Below are 16,230 nucleotides of genomic sequence, written 5' to 3'. Positions count from 1 at the left end.
AGTAGACAGAAGTGGTTGGCTGGCTCTCCCTTCCTCTCCTCAGCTTTAGGTTCTCCTCTTAACGCTTGACAAAGCAAAATTAGCTGCCTTAATTGCTCGCAACAGTCAGCACTGCAAAATGTGACGCATACCAGCCAAGTTGTCCCAGTCAGCTACCTATGGGGCCCTTGCAGACAAGTCGAGCATCCAGAATCCCACACAAAGCTGAATGTGACCTAAAGCCTAGGACCGGGGTCTTCAAACCCCGGCCCGGGGGCCAGATGCAGCCCGCAACAAGCTTCTATCCGGCCTGCAGCCAGCCTCTTGTCCCCTGAAAGCCTCTGGCCCATTCAACTGTACATGACCAGAGCTGTGGTCTCGTTGTGTCTGGAGAGTGTTCTGACGGCCAGGGAGGTTGAATGAATGAGCCCATTCACTCATCTAAGTTCCATCTCTTATTTATTTATTTATTTAAATTTAATATTTAAATTCTTTTTCCAGCCCTCAACACCATGCCAGATATTTGATGCAGCCCTCTGGCCAAAAAGTTTGGAGACCCCTGGCCTAGGACATCCAGCCCAGCTCCTACTTCAAGGGCAGACCCCAATCCATCCAGACCTCCTGCATAACAGCTTCTGCAATCCAGGTCAGAGAATGCCACAGACACAGAGCAGACGCCCCACATCAGCGAGCCAAGGAGATGGCCCACTTGTGAAGAATGCTTGAATGATACATGTGAGAATCTCCCAGGTTGTTGCACTGCTGAACAGTCCATACCATCAGTAAGCTCTTCCTAACAGTTAATTGAAGGGCCCAGAAAGCGCATCTGAGATCACACAGAGATCTCAAAAATAAGCATGTTTACATTGTCACACAGCTCACCAGAGTCTCAATTGCTCTCAATAGTCAAAACTGCAAAATGTGGCACAGGCCAGCCAAAGTGTCCCAGGCAGCACCCCAGTGAAAAGGCTATCTGGCAGAAAATAAGCGGTTGGAAGGAAGAAGCAATTAAAAAACAATATGCCCTTTCAGGAGCCATTGGAGTGAAGATGATTAACAATTCATGTCAAACTTCCTTAACAAAGAAGGCTGGTAATATGGCAAAATGGGCAACACTCCACCCCCAGTGGTGAAATGGAGCTGTGTTACTAGTTTGAGAGGTCACACTCTATTCAGGGGTGGCCAAACTGTGGCTTGTGAGACACTTGTGGATCTTTGGCATATAAATATGTTGGCTGAGCTCCTTCTTGCATCATAATTAATATAAAAGGTAAATAACAATTTTTCAAGCTTTAGAATTCTCTACTGGGTGTAAACTGAGAGTCCACTGCATTACAACACAAGTTTAATGTTCATGGTCAGTAAATACACTTAAGAATGGTGATGCTTCTTAAATACTGTGGTTCTCAAACCTCTGAAGTTTATCATATACAGCTCTTATGTTAAACAAGTTTAGCCACCTCTGGGCTATGCTGTACATTTGAGAGCTTCTTTGAAGTGGGGGCACACATGACTGCTTGATGAGATTCAGGTTGGCCTGATAACATCAGCACTGAATAATCAGTTGCCCTGCATGTTACTTTAGGAGTCCGTTGTACGCCCCAGTACACCTGCCCTTAGCATGGGAGATCTTTGTGTGTGTACTGCATAGGCAAGATAAGTTTCCATACCCATTTCCCTGCCTTAGTCACATGGACAAGTGTGGGGAGGTGCAGGGATGTGAAAAAACCCCTCCCACCCCTTAAACATTTCATTTGTCTATAGAAACTTGTTTGGTTTCGCTTGAAACTTCTTCACTCTTTCTTCTTAGAAAGAACATTTGGATTTCATTGTGTGCGCAATTTTGGTGCCATGATTAAGGCAGTGGTCCCCAAACCAGGACCCACTTTTTAAAACAACACTTTGTTGGGACCCTCCTAGGTTTGCCTGACTTCAGCGGACAGGAGATCTAGATAGAAATATTTTATTTATTTATAAGTAATAACTAGAAAGAAGGACCCACAAGCATTTATCTCCCTATATTTACACATGCTTGCAAACTACAGGAGATCAGCTGTTCGCAGGGCAGTTAGCTGCTCCAGTATCTGATTTTTTAATAGCTTCAGGGCTTGAGGCAATAAGTTATCTGATCTTTTCATCACCGTTTGGTGACCTACCCAAAATCAGGTTGTGACGCACAGTTTAGGAACCACTGAATTAAGGGGTGCAGATGGGAAGCAGGACATCTTTTCTTTTCCATTTGTCAGCAGGACTTGAACCATTCCATTCCACTGGCATCCTTCAGTCTCAGAAGACTCTGGTATCACGCTCTGAAAAGTGGTTCTGGAATAGCGTCTAGTGTGGCTGTAAAGGCCAATTCGGGAGTGACAATCCCTTCCACACTGGGAGCAAATGTAGTCTGTCCCTGCTGTGTCTCCCTGGCTCTGGGCCTTCCTTCTTTGCCTTGGCCTGTTGGGTGAGTGTCTCTTCAAACTGGGAGAGGCCATGCTGCACAGCCTGCCTCCAAGCGAGATGCTCAGAGGCCAAGGTTTCCCACTTGTTGAGGTCCATCCCCAAGGCCTTCAGATCCCTCTTGCAGATGTCCTTGTATCGCAGCTGTGGTCTACCTGTAGGGCGCTTTCCCTGCATGAGTCCTCCATAGAGGAGATCCTCTGGGATCTGGCCATCGCCCAGTCTCATGACATGACCAAGCCAATGCAGGCCCGTCAATGTGCCCATTCCCAAAAGAGGCCCAAAAGTCTCTTTTGTTTTGTTTTGCCTTTCCTACTCTGCTGCAGTACCTGGGCTGGACATTCTTCACCCCGTCCACTGCAGTTTGTGTTGTGCTGGTGTTTGGAATGATGGCCTTTGCTTTAATCATTGTTGAAAATCGTGTTTTCAACTTTGTTTTTAAATCATGGAAACCCCCTCGGGTGCCCACGTCTGAGAAGGGAAAGGCAGGGTAGAAATGTTTCAAATGAGCTGTCATGTTGTAGATGGTGATGGAGCTCCATGCCTGCTCTTTTCCCAGTCTTGTGTGGGAGGTCTGGCACCCTGGGAGTGAGTTGGGGTGCCCCCTGGGCCAAGCTCCAATGAACCATCTCCAACATGATTCAGGGTATTGAATTTAAAGCACGGGGAGGTGGCCTTCTGTACCTGTGATCATGCCACAAATGGAAAGAGGGCTGGGATCCTGAGTCTCTGCTGCACCTTTATGCCCAAGGATTGAGGGAATACTCTAGATCCCTGCCCCCCCATGTCTACAAAGATTGGTTCCAGAGGTCTGGAGGACCCTCCAGAATGGCTTTTAAGGGGGGCAGTGGTATTGTAGACAGGTAATGTCATACCTGGGACTTTTCTACAAAATAAAAGGTTGCCTTAAAAAATCAACCCAAATCATGCAGGTGCTCTACAGCAATCAATTTTCAACATTTTTCTTCTCGCGGGACATTGACCTCTCTGGTCTCCTCTATGGTTGTCACCTCTTGTAATGTCACTTCCAGCTTCTGGAAGTCTCTTCTGGGTTTGGCAGCTCCATTTCTAGGGCAATTGTCTGTAGTAACTAATTGTCTGTCTCTCTTCCTCCACCAGTTCTGCCGTTATTACAAAAGTTACCCTAGAAACAAAGCTGCAGAATCCAGAAGAGCAACCACTGTGTTCCAAACACCTGTGGATCCCTTGATAATTGTTGCTCTACAGCTCTGGCTTCAGTTATTCTGCAGCCTAAATTCAAAACTTATGTTGGCCAGAATATGTATTCAACATCTGGGGTGCACTATACAACATCTGAGCACTGAATTGGCCAAGGTTATTTATGCCTCCTTGCCCAGGTGAGGTTGTAGTCAAATCCTTTTTTTGTTCCACTAAAGCCAGTGGTTTCCAAACTCCTCAGGAAACTGGGACCAGGGTAAGTTGTTGCAGGGAAGGGCCAAAGGCAGCAACGCAACGCAAACCCCAGCATCATGCTGCTGCCAGGGCTGACCGGAGGTTTCTTCCCTTCCAAATCACCAGGCTGGCTTCCAGGGAGGAGGGTGAAGGGGCCAGAGGCAGGGCTTCTCAGGCTGGGACGTTGCGACACCCCAGTTTGAGAACCTTGGCATTAAAGCCCAACTCCCTCTCCTATAAGAAACAAGCTGATAGAACAAAATGCCCCCCAGGTCTGCATCCAGGTGTGTGGCTCTGAAGTGCAGAAAGACGGAGGTCAGGTTTATTCACTCTCTAATTTTCTGTTTTTAAAAACTAAAACAGCACAGATTACTCTTCAGATTAAACTAAAAAAATCTGAGCTTGTTCACTGGCATGTTAGCCGCTTGTTCATATTTTAGCTGTGTGTTTGCAAAGCGATCCCCGGCTAGCTGCTGAAGGAAACAAAAAACAAAGGAGGACTTACATTTCTATTTAAATAGAGAAGTTTTTTTTCCCCTTTCCTTTTCTCCCTCCCCTCCACCTCGCCAGCTTAAGGCCTAAGCCGATCTGTCTATGCGCAACACGTAATCTGGACCACATTCTGCTTTGCTGGGATCCTTGAGGCACTCTTCATTAGATCTCAGGAAGCCTTATCATTCAATATTGTGTGAATGGATGATCTTAGGGTCATTTTACAGGCCTTTCTTCTCCAGAACCCTTTTTGGAGCGCAGCCACCAAGGCAAACAAAGGGTCATTTGCTAAAGCAATGCTGGGGTGGGGTGGGGGGGTCATCAAGTCATGGAGAGCAGGAAACAGCCAGAGAGAATTCCTGGCAACCATTCACCCAGGGGACCTCTCCCCTCAGCTAGACAAACAAGGTCAAGCAATCTTAGCTGTATGCCAGGTCAAAAGAACACCTGGATTAAAATTTTAAAAACCCAACTTAAATTCTGTCACCAAAAGAACTAGAAAGCAAATTGATCCATGTCTGATGAGCAAAGTTGAGACCCAGGGACTTCTCACATCTTAAAAGTACATTCTGAGAAAGAGATGTGAAGCCTTTTGGGGTTGCATTTCAATAGCGAGAATCATTATTGGTGGATCACACCTTTGCAAGCATTTAAATCTCAGACTGCATCTTCGAAGAGCCTTATATGAGAGAAGAGAAAATGCAAGCAGCATAAACCATCTCAGACATTTACGCTCAAGAATGACCCTCTAAGTCAAGACATCTTTCCAGAAACACAAAGAGTTCTCAGAGTACCAAACTGCCAACAACAGTATCCCTCCCAGGGCAATAATAGTGATAGGGGAGAGAGAAGGGAAATTTTTTGTCAGAAGCACAGCACAGGGGAAAAAACCCATTCCCCTAAACCTCAATGCCACACCTTTTCACACATAAACACTTTACGTCTGAGCAATTCACTCCTTCATTTCAGAAATATCAGCGATCTGGGGTGCACACTTTGAAGAGGAAGGATATGGCCGCAGAATACTAGAGTTGGAAGGAACTTTTGAGGTCATCTAGTCCAACCCCCAGTGCAGACAACTGCTACAGTACCTCTGACAAGTGGCTGTTTTGCTCATCTCCTGTCCACCAGCGCATCACTCATTCTCCAGAGGTTCTCAAAATATATAGACAGCAGTTCCAAAAATCATATCCAGAAGCTCCTCCAGAACCTTGGCGTGTGGTCTATCTGGTCCTGGAGACTTAAATTCCTTTAAACTAAGTGCTTCCTTTACAGTTCCTAAACTGGGATTTCCCCAGCTATTGCCAGGCTGGATCATCCTCCCCTTGTGGGACAAGACAGATGCAAAATAAAAATTGAACTGGTCTGCCTTCTCTCAGTTCCCACTTCCCTCCCTTCTCCACGCAGAAGGACTTCCCCTTCCTTGATCTTCCTCTTCTTTTGGACAGAGCCAAAAACAACTTTTCTGTTGTTTTTGACAACTCTTGCAAGGCTCAGCTTGTTCAGTGCTTTGGCGTTCTGGCTATACTTATGTTCCACTGACTGCCCCTTCACTCACTTCCTGTACTCTTACCTTTCCCTGCCCTCAATTTAAGAATTCCTAGTTGAGATGTTCATTTTCTCCCCAGGAGAAGGTAAGAACTGTGCTGAATAGTGTGAAGGCAAAACTGGGCGGGGGAAGGGCAAGGAAGGGGTGGAACAGGGCTGGGGAGGGTGGTGACGGGGAGGGTGGGAGGGGCCATGTCCGGGAGGGGGCGGGGCCAGCCACAGTGGCACGTGCTGTATTCTATTCCCCTTCCCAGGTCTGATTCACCAACACAGGTGCACGTGGACTTGCGCCAGCTATGTAGCTCACACAAGTCCAAGTAGACTGATTGCACTGACTAGGGCTTTCCCCTGGGCAAAGGGACAGATTTTCCCTTACCTTGTGGAGACCTCCAACCTGCACAACTCCCCAGCAAAATCCAGTTGGCTGCCTCTGCATTCATGAGGGGGATTTTCGCTGGATCAGGCTGCCTGGTGCTACCATTGCTTGTGCAAACAGAGAGATTCCCCCAACTGAAAAGTAGCCCTCAAATAACAGGGCAATCAGATCTCGAAATTGGATGCATCTCCAAGCCCGTGGCCATCCACCAAATATACAAACACATTAACAGGTTGGGAAGAGGAAGAAAGGTTGTGTTTTCCAGGTAAGAAGCACCCAAACTACATGAGGGGTCATTTTCCATGCCACATGCCAGCCTGTGGACATGTTTCAAGCTGCTGCCACACCATCATTTGCATTGGACAACTTAGGTTATTACAGTCCAAAATATCCAGCCATTTTAATAAACCTGACAATAATTAGGATTGTAATAACTAAGATTTTTCAAAGCTTAAAACATTTTTTCTGAATGGTGTCAATTTTTAATGTCTTGCACATTCATTATTACATAAGAAAATGAAGACAATTTTTTTTTTTTTAAATGGAAGAATGGAAAGAGTAGTGGATGAGCATTTCATCCTCGGTAGATGTACTTTACCGATCTCAAGGCTACTCTGCCTCAGTAAAATAGATACAAGGAACAGATGGCATGTGACTTCAGAACTGTATACAGTACTGGACGGAGCACTCAACAATATGGCCTCTCAGTCACTCCAAAGAATTCAGTGCCCTCCATTTAGTATTGCAGACCTTGCTTAATTATTTGATGCTGTTTCAAGTGTACGTTATGAGTGGCTGGTTTGCCTCATATTGCACGTATCACCGAGACATGCTCTCTAGATCTCATGATCATCTTCTTGACTGGCTTCTCTCTCCACTCTGCCTCAACTCAGCCCTTTTTATAGCTACCACCTTTTCTGCCTATTTCTTGCGACTGAGCAAGCAGGCAACAGTCTGTGACCTTCTGGGCCAAGATGTACTTGTTGGCCCTTGAAAATGCCAGGGGACTTTTAATTGTGATAGTCATCTGTATTCATACATCACGTAACGCTTTTGCAACAGCTACGAGCAGATCTGAGCAAGGATATTTGCTGCCCAGCAGCCATGTTTGTTGCACTCGGGCCATCTAACTAGATTTTTCAGCACAAAGGAGCACAGCACAGATGAAATCTCCTGTGGCTTGTTTCCTTCTGCCTGCTCTATCTAAAGAACATTCACCATTAAAGAACACAGGACATGGCACTCAGAGGCAGCATCCAGGAGGAACTTCTCAATTGGAATTGACAAGACGGCGCATTGGAAAGCAACACATGAATTTCTCTTTACTTCTTGCCTGGATACAAACTGTAAATTATGTTCTGGGGTAAATTCTTTCTTCCATATCTAAAGACATGCACTTGCCTGATTTTCTTTGCTTCAAACCAAATGATTGAATGAAATACTCCTTAAAATAATTCTAGACTGCTTTAGAAGATATTTGATCAGAGATAGAAACCAGCTGACAATTTAAATGCCTACAGCAAGAATTCTCATCTGCAAGAACATGGATTCAAAATGCCAATCAGTTTAACCCCTGGCCAGGAGTCTGAATGCCCAGGTTTCACTCCATGACTCATTCTCCATTTAAATCTTCTGCTTCTTTTTATCTCCCCTTCCAAGACTGCCTGGCTCATGGCAACAGCCCATCGCTTAGAAAAGACTCTCTTTGGAACATCTACAGTGACTAGTTTTCTACTGGATGACTCTTTCACCAGAAGACTGTGCCTCATTCACCAGTCATTATGACTTCTTTCTTCTTACAGATCAGAGATTTTCAACCCTTTTCATCTCATGGCACACTGCTAAGGCACTAAAATTTATAGGGGGCACCATCCATTTTTGGACAATTGACAAGGCACACTGCGCTGCTAGTGTGGGGGCTCACATCCCCCAATGACCCTACCAATAAATGACCCCCAAACTCCTGCAGCACACCCGATGAAAACGTAAAGGCTTTTTCTACCCCCAGAAGGTTGGAAGTATGCAGAACGGTCTCCTACCTGGAAATGTTTGGAGTCTTTCTCCCATTATTTTGTTGCGGGCTGAAGAAAGGATTCTGGCACCACACACAGTACCCCCTCCCCAAAACAAAGACCCCCCCAACCAAAACAGCAACAACAACAGAAGTGAAGAAAGACCCTTGCACTGATTTTATCCAGACTGGCCTTGTTAAATTCCACAGCGTAATGAGCAGATTATAGGGCATCGGAAGCCCTTGCTCTCGGCTCTCATGAAGTTGCCAAATCAACAAGATGCCTGGGCAAGAGGTGGGCCTGCTGGTGACTGTGAGTGTGAGGGAGAGCTGGTGTGTGTGCAACTGGGGAGTGGGAGGGAGACAGGCAGCAGCCACGATGCAAACAGCAGGACCTTGTCAGAAGGTATTTCTAATCCCTTCACAGCCAGAAAGATGACAGGTGCCAACACACAGGCTGCAAGGCACCTGACAATCCCTGCACAAGCACTGCTCCATGAATGAAATGAATCCATTCAGGTGCATCTCTGGGTTCAGGGGATTGTAATTCAAACCCACAGGCTCTGAGACCAGCCTTCTGTCTGCACCTGGGCCAGGACGGAGAATTGGCTATTTGTTTCCCTTTGGGGAGGAAAGGCATCCTCAGGGTATTTTCTGAAAGGGAAGGGGATTGCAAATTGGTTTCTAAGGGAGCCCCAAATTCCCCCTCCCCCCCAGTGGCTTAGCATTGTCTCTCAGCTTGTTGGAGAGTATAACTGCCAGTCATTGCTATAGGAAAGGAGACATGTTGGTTTCACCGGGGAGACACAGAGTGGTTGAGACAGTGGAGTAGCTAGAGGGGGTGCAAAGTACTAGGTTTTGCAGGGAACCTCACCGCGGCGTGCAAGCAGCCCCTCCTCAACTGAGCCATTCTGGGCATTTTCCTCTGTTTTGCTCCCACTGCCAGGAATGGCTCCTAAGGGAAGGGAGAGGGGCTGCTTGCTCGCTGCAGTGAGGCTCCCTGCAAAACTTAGTGCTTTGCACCCCCTCTAGCTATGCCACTGGGTTGAGAGCCCAGTCCTATCCAATCTTCTAGTGCTGATGCAACCATGTTAATGGGGTGGGCACTGCCTCCTGCAATGGGGGGGGGCAGTCATGGAGGCCAACTCAAGGTAAGGGAACATTTGTTCCCCTACCTCAGGGCTGCATTGAGGCTGCACCAATGCTGGAAAGTTGGATAGGATTGGGCCCTCAGGATCCACCATAAACAATGTTCAACAGAGGTCAGTGGACTTGCACCCCTTACTCTTTGTGCTCCTCTGCCACAGCCAAAGTGGAACTCCCCCATCACCCTTGGAGTGGGATGTGTATAGGAACTTGTATAGGAACTAGGAAGGGCTAGTCCCGTTTATATACACTGAAGGTCAGATAAGCCAAAAGTTATGGGAAGGCAATTATATAAGGCTAAAGGCCAACTGGAAGGCCATTGGCCTGTCTGGCTCAGTGCTGTTTACACTGACTGGTGCTGGATCCCCAGGGTTTGCAAGGAGGATCTGTCTCAGCCTCACTGAACCTAGGAACTCCTGCAAGCACAGTGCTACCACTGGGCTCCAGTCCCTGAACGGGAAGCGGGATTTCTGCAAACATTTTTGTCAACTGCAAAGGGCTTTGGTGATTTCCAAAGGAGTGCTGCCAAAGGACTCAAAGTGCGTAGCCGGCAGCGCTGCCCTGAATAACAGTAATTTGTGTTGCCTAGACAAGGCTTTGCACCAAACCAGCTTTGTTTTCCCAGACAGATTTCAGCACACAGTCAAACTTGAGTGGCTGCACAGTGTCATGAATGACGACATCATGGCGTCCTGGGCTGGGATTGCTGCAGCATGCTTGGGAAAAAGAGGTCCCGACCAAGAAAAAGATGGCCCCAAAGTGACAGAAGGGAGGAGGAACAAGGGCAGCAAATAAAGGTGGCAAAAAAGAGGCACACTCCTGCCATTAAGGGATCAAGGTCATTATGGGATCGAGAGATATTTTGGGCACCCCTAAAAGCACTATTTACACTTTGAACAAAAGAGGTAAACATTTGGAGTAGGCCTCATAGGATGTGGGTCTCAGCTATGAGTATATACTTTGTAATGAACAATTTGACCCATTGGTCTTTGGTGAAAGGCAAAAAGTAGACAGGATCACCGTGCACCAGGCATTGGTGGTGCAAGAACATACAAAACCAGGCTTCCTGCAGTGGAGTTGGAATTTGCTTTCTTGGAGATCTTCAGACAAAGCCTGGGTCAACAACTGCCAAAGACAACTCATGGATCTGTTTCCTACTAGGACAGTGGTTCTCAAACTTTTCTGGCTTGAAGCTCCCCTGATCCTTGTAGCAATTGGCCACAGCTCCCATTACACCTCACCTCAGTTACCCCCAAAATGGGATGAAGGTGTTATAATTATACACTAGAAACAAAAAAACAGCTGCCAGCACTCTGAGGCTGCAATCCTAACCACACTTACCTGAGAGTAAGCCCCACTGAACAAAATAGGACTTACTTCTGAGTAGACCTGGTTAGGATTGTGCCCTGAGTTTAGCACCAGCACACCTGGAGGGTTTTGCAAAGGGAGGGAGGATGAATTTGCTGGGGGAGGGGAAGACTTTGTTTTGTGTGTATCTGCTAATTGCAAACTTTTGCAAACTGAGACCTAGAGACTGTTTGGCTTCAGTCCTAACCTCACTCCTCACAAGGAATGGGTGTTTTTATTTTTTAATCAATTTTTGATTAAATCAATTTTTGGAGACAAAGCCATCAAGAGTGGCTTTTTTTCTTTTCTGAAGTGTGAGGAAAAAGAGAAAGGTGAGGATCATTGGTTAACCTGACACAGACCCCATGTAGGTCTACTCAGAAGTAAGTCCCATTTGAATCAATGGGGCTTACTTCCAGGAAAGTGTGGATTGCAGCCACACCGAGCAAGATTAGAACTCACCCCAAAGTAGATGGGGCATGCTCACATACATATACCCCAACATGCAGCTGCCACCCCTATTCCCCCAGGCAAGATGGAGGAATGCAGGCTGGGGCATTTGGACACCCCCCACTAAGAGCAGGCTGGCTCCCTCCTTCCCAAGGAGAGGAAAGTGCTGAGCTGCTTGTACTTACTCTTCCCTCCCGGTTTGAAGCCTGCCAGGAGCGCCACAGCACCGCTGCCACTGCCCAGCCAACCTTCTCTCCCACCCTCCCTCCACAGTGTTTCACACGCCCTCCCCACCAACTCACAGCCGAGGAAAAGCAGCAAGTAGGGAGGCAGCACGTGCAGCTGAGCAGAACAGCTATGGCCAACTCTCTCCCCAGATGCCCCTGGCAGCCAGCCATGCCTCCCTAGGGAGCCGGGATGCACAGATTGAATACCTCAGTACTAGGAGGTCAACACCCACCTACCACCATTTCTGCACCCCCTTCAACTCCTGAGGCCCTTCTAGGTGCCCCTTCAAACTGACGGCTGTTAGCTGTCCACTAGGAGCAGGGCCTTTTTAGTAGTGATGCCAATTTTTTGAAAAGTCCCACAAAGGAGGCCCTCCCAGCTCCAACACTGCGTGACTTTATACACCAAGGAAATAGTTGGCTTTTCAAAAAGGCCTTTGGAAGCATCAGACATTTATGTTCAGTTGCTTCCAGATGCCATAATCAGAATCATCTCCCCTCTTTTTATTAATTGTTCATTTTCTTCATTCATGCTGAGGTTTTATTACGTACACAATGAAGGAGACACCCCCGCCTCCAGATGCCCATGTTCCATCAACCCCATGCACCCCGCCTGTCAAATGACGGGCATTCTGCTAATGAGTTCATAAAACCCCTGCAAAGTCCTAAGAGCACTATGGAAAGCAGACAACTATTTTGGTATGCAAAATGCTAAGCTTTGTTAAGGAGCTTATGGACTAGGCTGTGGGCAAGAGAGGGTGGTGAACAGGTCTGCTGTGTTGGCCCAAAAGGTGGGTCCAGCCATTGCCAATCTCTTCTGGGGTGGTCAGGTTGCTCACCTTTGAGCTAGATTAGGAAGCCTACTCAGGCCTTTCACTCTAGTTTACATCTGCTGTGCTTGTGATCCCCTTGTTTCTGCCTTTGAAACAGATATTTTTCTCTTGCTAACTTTTATGTTAAGCCTTTGAAGAATGGTGGGCTGCTGGCTCTTTGGGCAGGGAAAATGTGCCACCTGGATCTTTTTTTTTTCTTTTTTCTCCAAAGCACAGCATAACCTGGATTTGATCTGAGAAGGAGAGAAGGCTGGTGGGCTGTGTCCACACTGATTTAATCTGGAATGGCCACTCTGTTCACTCCCCTTTGACAGCAGATCCAGACTGCGTAATTTCTAACCCGTTCTATTCATTTGTTTGTATCTATCATTTCAGCAATTTTCAATGTTTCTTTTTTTCTCATGGCACACTGATCTCTGTGGTCTCTCTCTCTTGTGATGTCCCTTCCAGTTTCCAGGGGACTCCTCCAGGTTAGGTGGCTTTGTTTTAAGGGCAGCTGTCTGTGGTAATGAATTGTCTGCCTCTTCCACTGCTGGTAGAAGAAATGGAACAGACAACTCATTACTACAGATTATTGCCCTAGAGACAGAGCCACAGAACCTGGAAGCGTTTTCAACAGTTGTGCTCTAAGCTCCCAAGGCATCCTTTGTGGCCCACGATGTATCACAGTACAATGGTTGAAAAGAGTTATAGTCCTTTACAATACCTGTATCCTCCTCTTCAGGCTCCCAGACCAGCTTACATTAAGGCCCATATCCTAACCAACTTTCCTGCAATGACACAGCAGTGCCAAAGGGCATGTGCTGCATCCTGCAGTTGGGTGACAGTCTTGGAGCTCCCTTATCTCAGAGCTGCATTGCCCTTAGCTTGGTATTGGAAGTTGGCTAGGATTGCGCCCAACATCACTCAATAGGAAATCATCAAAAAGGAAATGTCTCTTGGGCTACTTTTCTTCCTCCTCCACCAACGAGAGTTAGTACATCTGTAGCCCTTGTGTGGGGCATAGCAGGGACATGCCGTGACATTCTGTGCTGGAGAGGCACAGAATGTCACGTGACCCAGAAGTGCCATAAATGCCTTCTGGGTCACTAGGCATCCAAACACAACCAGAACCTTCTGTGTGCAGGAGCCTTTCTGAGGCTTGCAGAGGCTGCATGCTGCCTCTGGGGGTTTCAGGAAGCCCCCTCCCCTGGTGCTGTGTTGAAAGAACTTCCAGTTTTTGGCAAAAACCAGAAGTGCTTTTAAAACACCTGGGGGATGGATGGACAGGACTTTCTGAAGCCTGCAGAGGCAGCACACAGCCTCTGTGGGCCTCAGAAAGACTCCTGGATGTGACTGAGAAAATCTCTGGTTATGTCTGGGAGCTCAGGTTTGGATCTGCCTCACCTGCCTGCAGTGTCTGTACATTCCTGGGGCACAGCTCAAGTTCAGAAGGTAGCAGTGAAGCAAGATGGTGACGCTTCGCCTTGCAAACTTTTCCATGTTGTTCTCCCACCTTCCCCCCCCCCCCAACTTTATTTTTGTTGATTTATTTATTTGCAATGAAACGCCATTGCAGCACCAGCATGCCCAGGGAAGGAGGGCAGGGAAGCTCAATGGCTTCCAAGGGCTGCTGTGCCTTTAATTCAGGGGTCTCCAAACTTTTTGGCCAGAGGGCCACATCAAATATGTGGCGTGGTGTTGAGGACTGGAAAAAAATTTAAATATAAAATTTAAATAAATAAATTAGAGATGAAACTTAGATGAGTGAATAAATGAATGAATGGGCCAGCCTCTCAGAACACCCTCCAGACACAATCAGAGCACACTTCTGGTCATGTTCAGTTGAGTGGGCCAGAGGCTTTGAGGGGCAAGAGGCTGGCTGCAGGCCAGATAGAGGCTTGTTACGGGCTGCATCTGGCCCCCTGGCTGCGATTTGGAGACCCCTGCTTTAATTGAAAGCGTCCTGCTTGCTGGTAACATTCATTTTATTGCTTTTCAGGAATTAGCAGTGAACTGCTCCTCATTATTTTTTCTCCCCCCCCCCAGAAAATCCCAGAAACGAGAAATGCTGAGGGTGTCATGTCAGTATCACCTTCAGGTTTCTGACGCATTCCTTGCCCTACTCACTGGTCCTGCTGGTGTTGTCATTTCCGTTCTCATAGCCAATCCTTCCTCCTTCGTCTGTGTCCGATCGGTCCGGATGCTCATAACTCCTCTCGTTCTCCCCGTTTTTGTCTCTACTGGGCGAGGATCTCCTCCTGCGCCTCTTCCTCCTGTAGCCTCGTGGCACCGGCACCCCGATGTAGATGGAGTGGTAGTCAGCTGGGTGGGAGAGAAAATTAATGTGAACCAATACACAGAAAGGGGGTGACGGTGAAATCAAGGCTCCAAAGTCATCTATTGAGGCCCTCCTCTTATCCCAGGTTCCTATGCGACCTCCACCCCTTTCCTTAGAAGTAAGCTACACTGATTTCAGTGAAACTTTCTGCTGCATGGATGTGCAGTCTCATTCCTGAGCATACAGCTTGTATCTGTGAGTGCACAGCCTTGGGAAATTCAGTTTCCTGTAGGAGCGCAGCGATTTAGGCAGGATTGGGCCTAGTGCAGTGATTTTCAACCTTTTTCATCTCATGGCACACTGACAAAGCACTAACATTTTCAAGGCACACCATCAGTTTTTTGACAACTGACAAGGCACACCGCACTGACACCAGGGGCTCACATCCCCCAGTGGTCCTACTAACAAATGATCCTCCCCCAAACTCCTGCGACACACCTGCAGACCATCCACGGCGCATCAGTGTGCCATGGCACAGTGGTTGAAGATGGCTGGCCTAGTGTATTAAGCCAGTGTTCTTCAAACTTGGGGTTGTGCCTTCAATGGGGTCACGAAGTCTCAGTTCGTGGGGTCACGGTAACTTACAAGAAGAAAAAGTTTGAAGACCACTGGACTAGGGTAGCACCAGGTAAAGGGTGGAGACATCTGGTGTGCTTCTTCTGGTACCAGGAGATGGTGTCCCAGTCCTGCTCGGGTTCTTATCAATGGTGTTAAAATAGCTTTCACTAGTGCCAGGTTTCAGGGTAACTTTTATCTGCTCTCTCTAATAAGAATATTTGGCTACGGAATAATTGGGAGGACATAACAAGGGTGAGGAATGGGTGATGATGGGGGCAGGGGGTAGGCAGATAGGGTCCTCGGAGGAGGTGGGATCAATGGTGAATTTTCAGTCTCATATTTATTTATTCCTTGGGGTCATGGCACACAAAAGGTTGAAGACCACTGCATTAAGCAATATTCTACCGAAGAGAAAAGACTGTTTCCCAAGCCTTCTCTCTCACACATGGGGGAAGCATTTTGGATAAATATATTTGCATGAGAAACTAAGGGTGCATGTATGTTGGCGATATGATATGGTACAGCAAGGGCTGAACCACATGAAAAGGCAGAGGAGAATCAACCCAATGTAGATCTTTGCTACTGACAGCAGTAGCACCAGTGTCCAGCAGTAGCAGTAGCAGTAGCAGTAGCACCAGTGGAAGAGGCACCATCCAAACTAGTCAACCCCCCCCCCCCAATTCCTCTTACCTTCTTCATCGTCATATCTCATTCTGGAGGAGCCCAGGCCTCTGTCGCTCATTCCATCATCATCATCCATCATGGCCAAGCTGGGAGCACTTCGAGAGAATAAAAAGGAGGCACCATTGTAATGCTCTGTGTTTTTTAAAGGTCAAATATCACTCCCCGTTTGGTTCTGCTTTTTTCCATGCAAGAAAACGGGCAGTGTGGCCCAGCAAGGAGAGCCTTGGTCCCCAATTCCATGGGCCTAAGAGCACGTGGGAACTTATGCATGTGCAGAGACCCATCACTGGCTTCTGCCTTCATTTCAGCAAGAGCAGAAGGCCACGTGAAGATCCTTCCACCACTGTGGTCAGGTGTGGAAGCGTGCGTGTGTGAATTTCACTGGATGTTTGAAA

General features: G+C 47.3%; 1 protein-coding gene across 1 annotated transcript in view; it reads right to left on the bottom strand.

The window, feature by feature from the left end:
- SLC4A5 (solute carrier family 4 member 5) overlaps positions 1–15,914 on the bottom strand; it is a 74,834-nt gene extending 58,920 nt beyond the window's left edge. Inside the window, exons 1-2 of the mRNA XM_066639732.1 lie at positions 15,842–15,914; positions 14,383–14,577 (exon numbers count right to left, since the gene is read on the bottom strand). Coding sequence (XP_066495829.1) covers positions 14,383–14,577; positions 15,842–15,914 — 268 coding nt within the window. The remainder of the gene's footprint in view (positions 1–14,382; positions 14,578–15,841) is intronic.
- Between the last annotated feature and the right edge of the window lie 316 nt (positions 15,915–16,230).

The sequence above is a fragment of the Tiliqua scincoides genome, chromosome 11 (genome assembly GCF_035046505.1).
Source record: "Tiliqua scincoides isolate rTilSci1 chromosome 11, rTilSci1.hap2, whole genome shotgun sequence".
NCBI lineage: Eukaryota > Metazoa > Chordata > Lepidosauria > Squamata > Scincidae > Tiliqua > Tiliqua scincoides.
The sequence above is the reverse complement of the archived record's forward strand: the minus strand, read 5'-3'. Positions and strand labels throughout refer to the sequence as shown.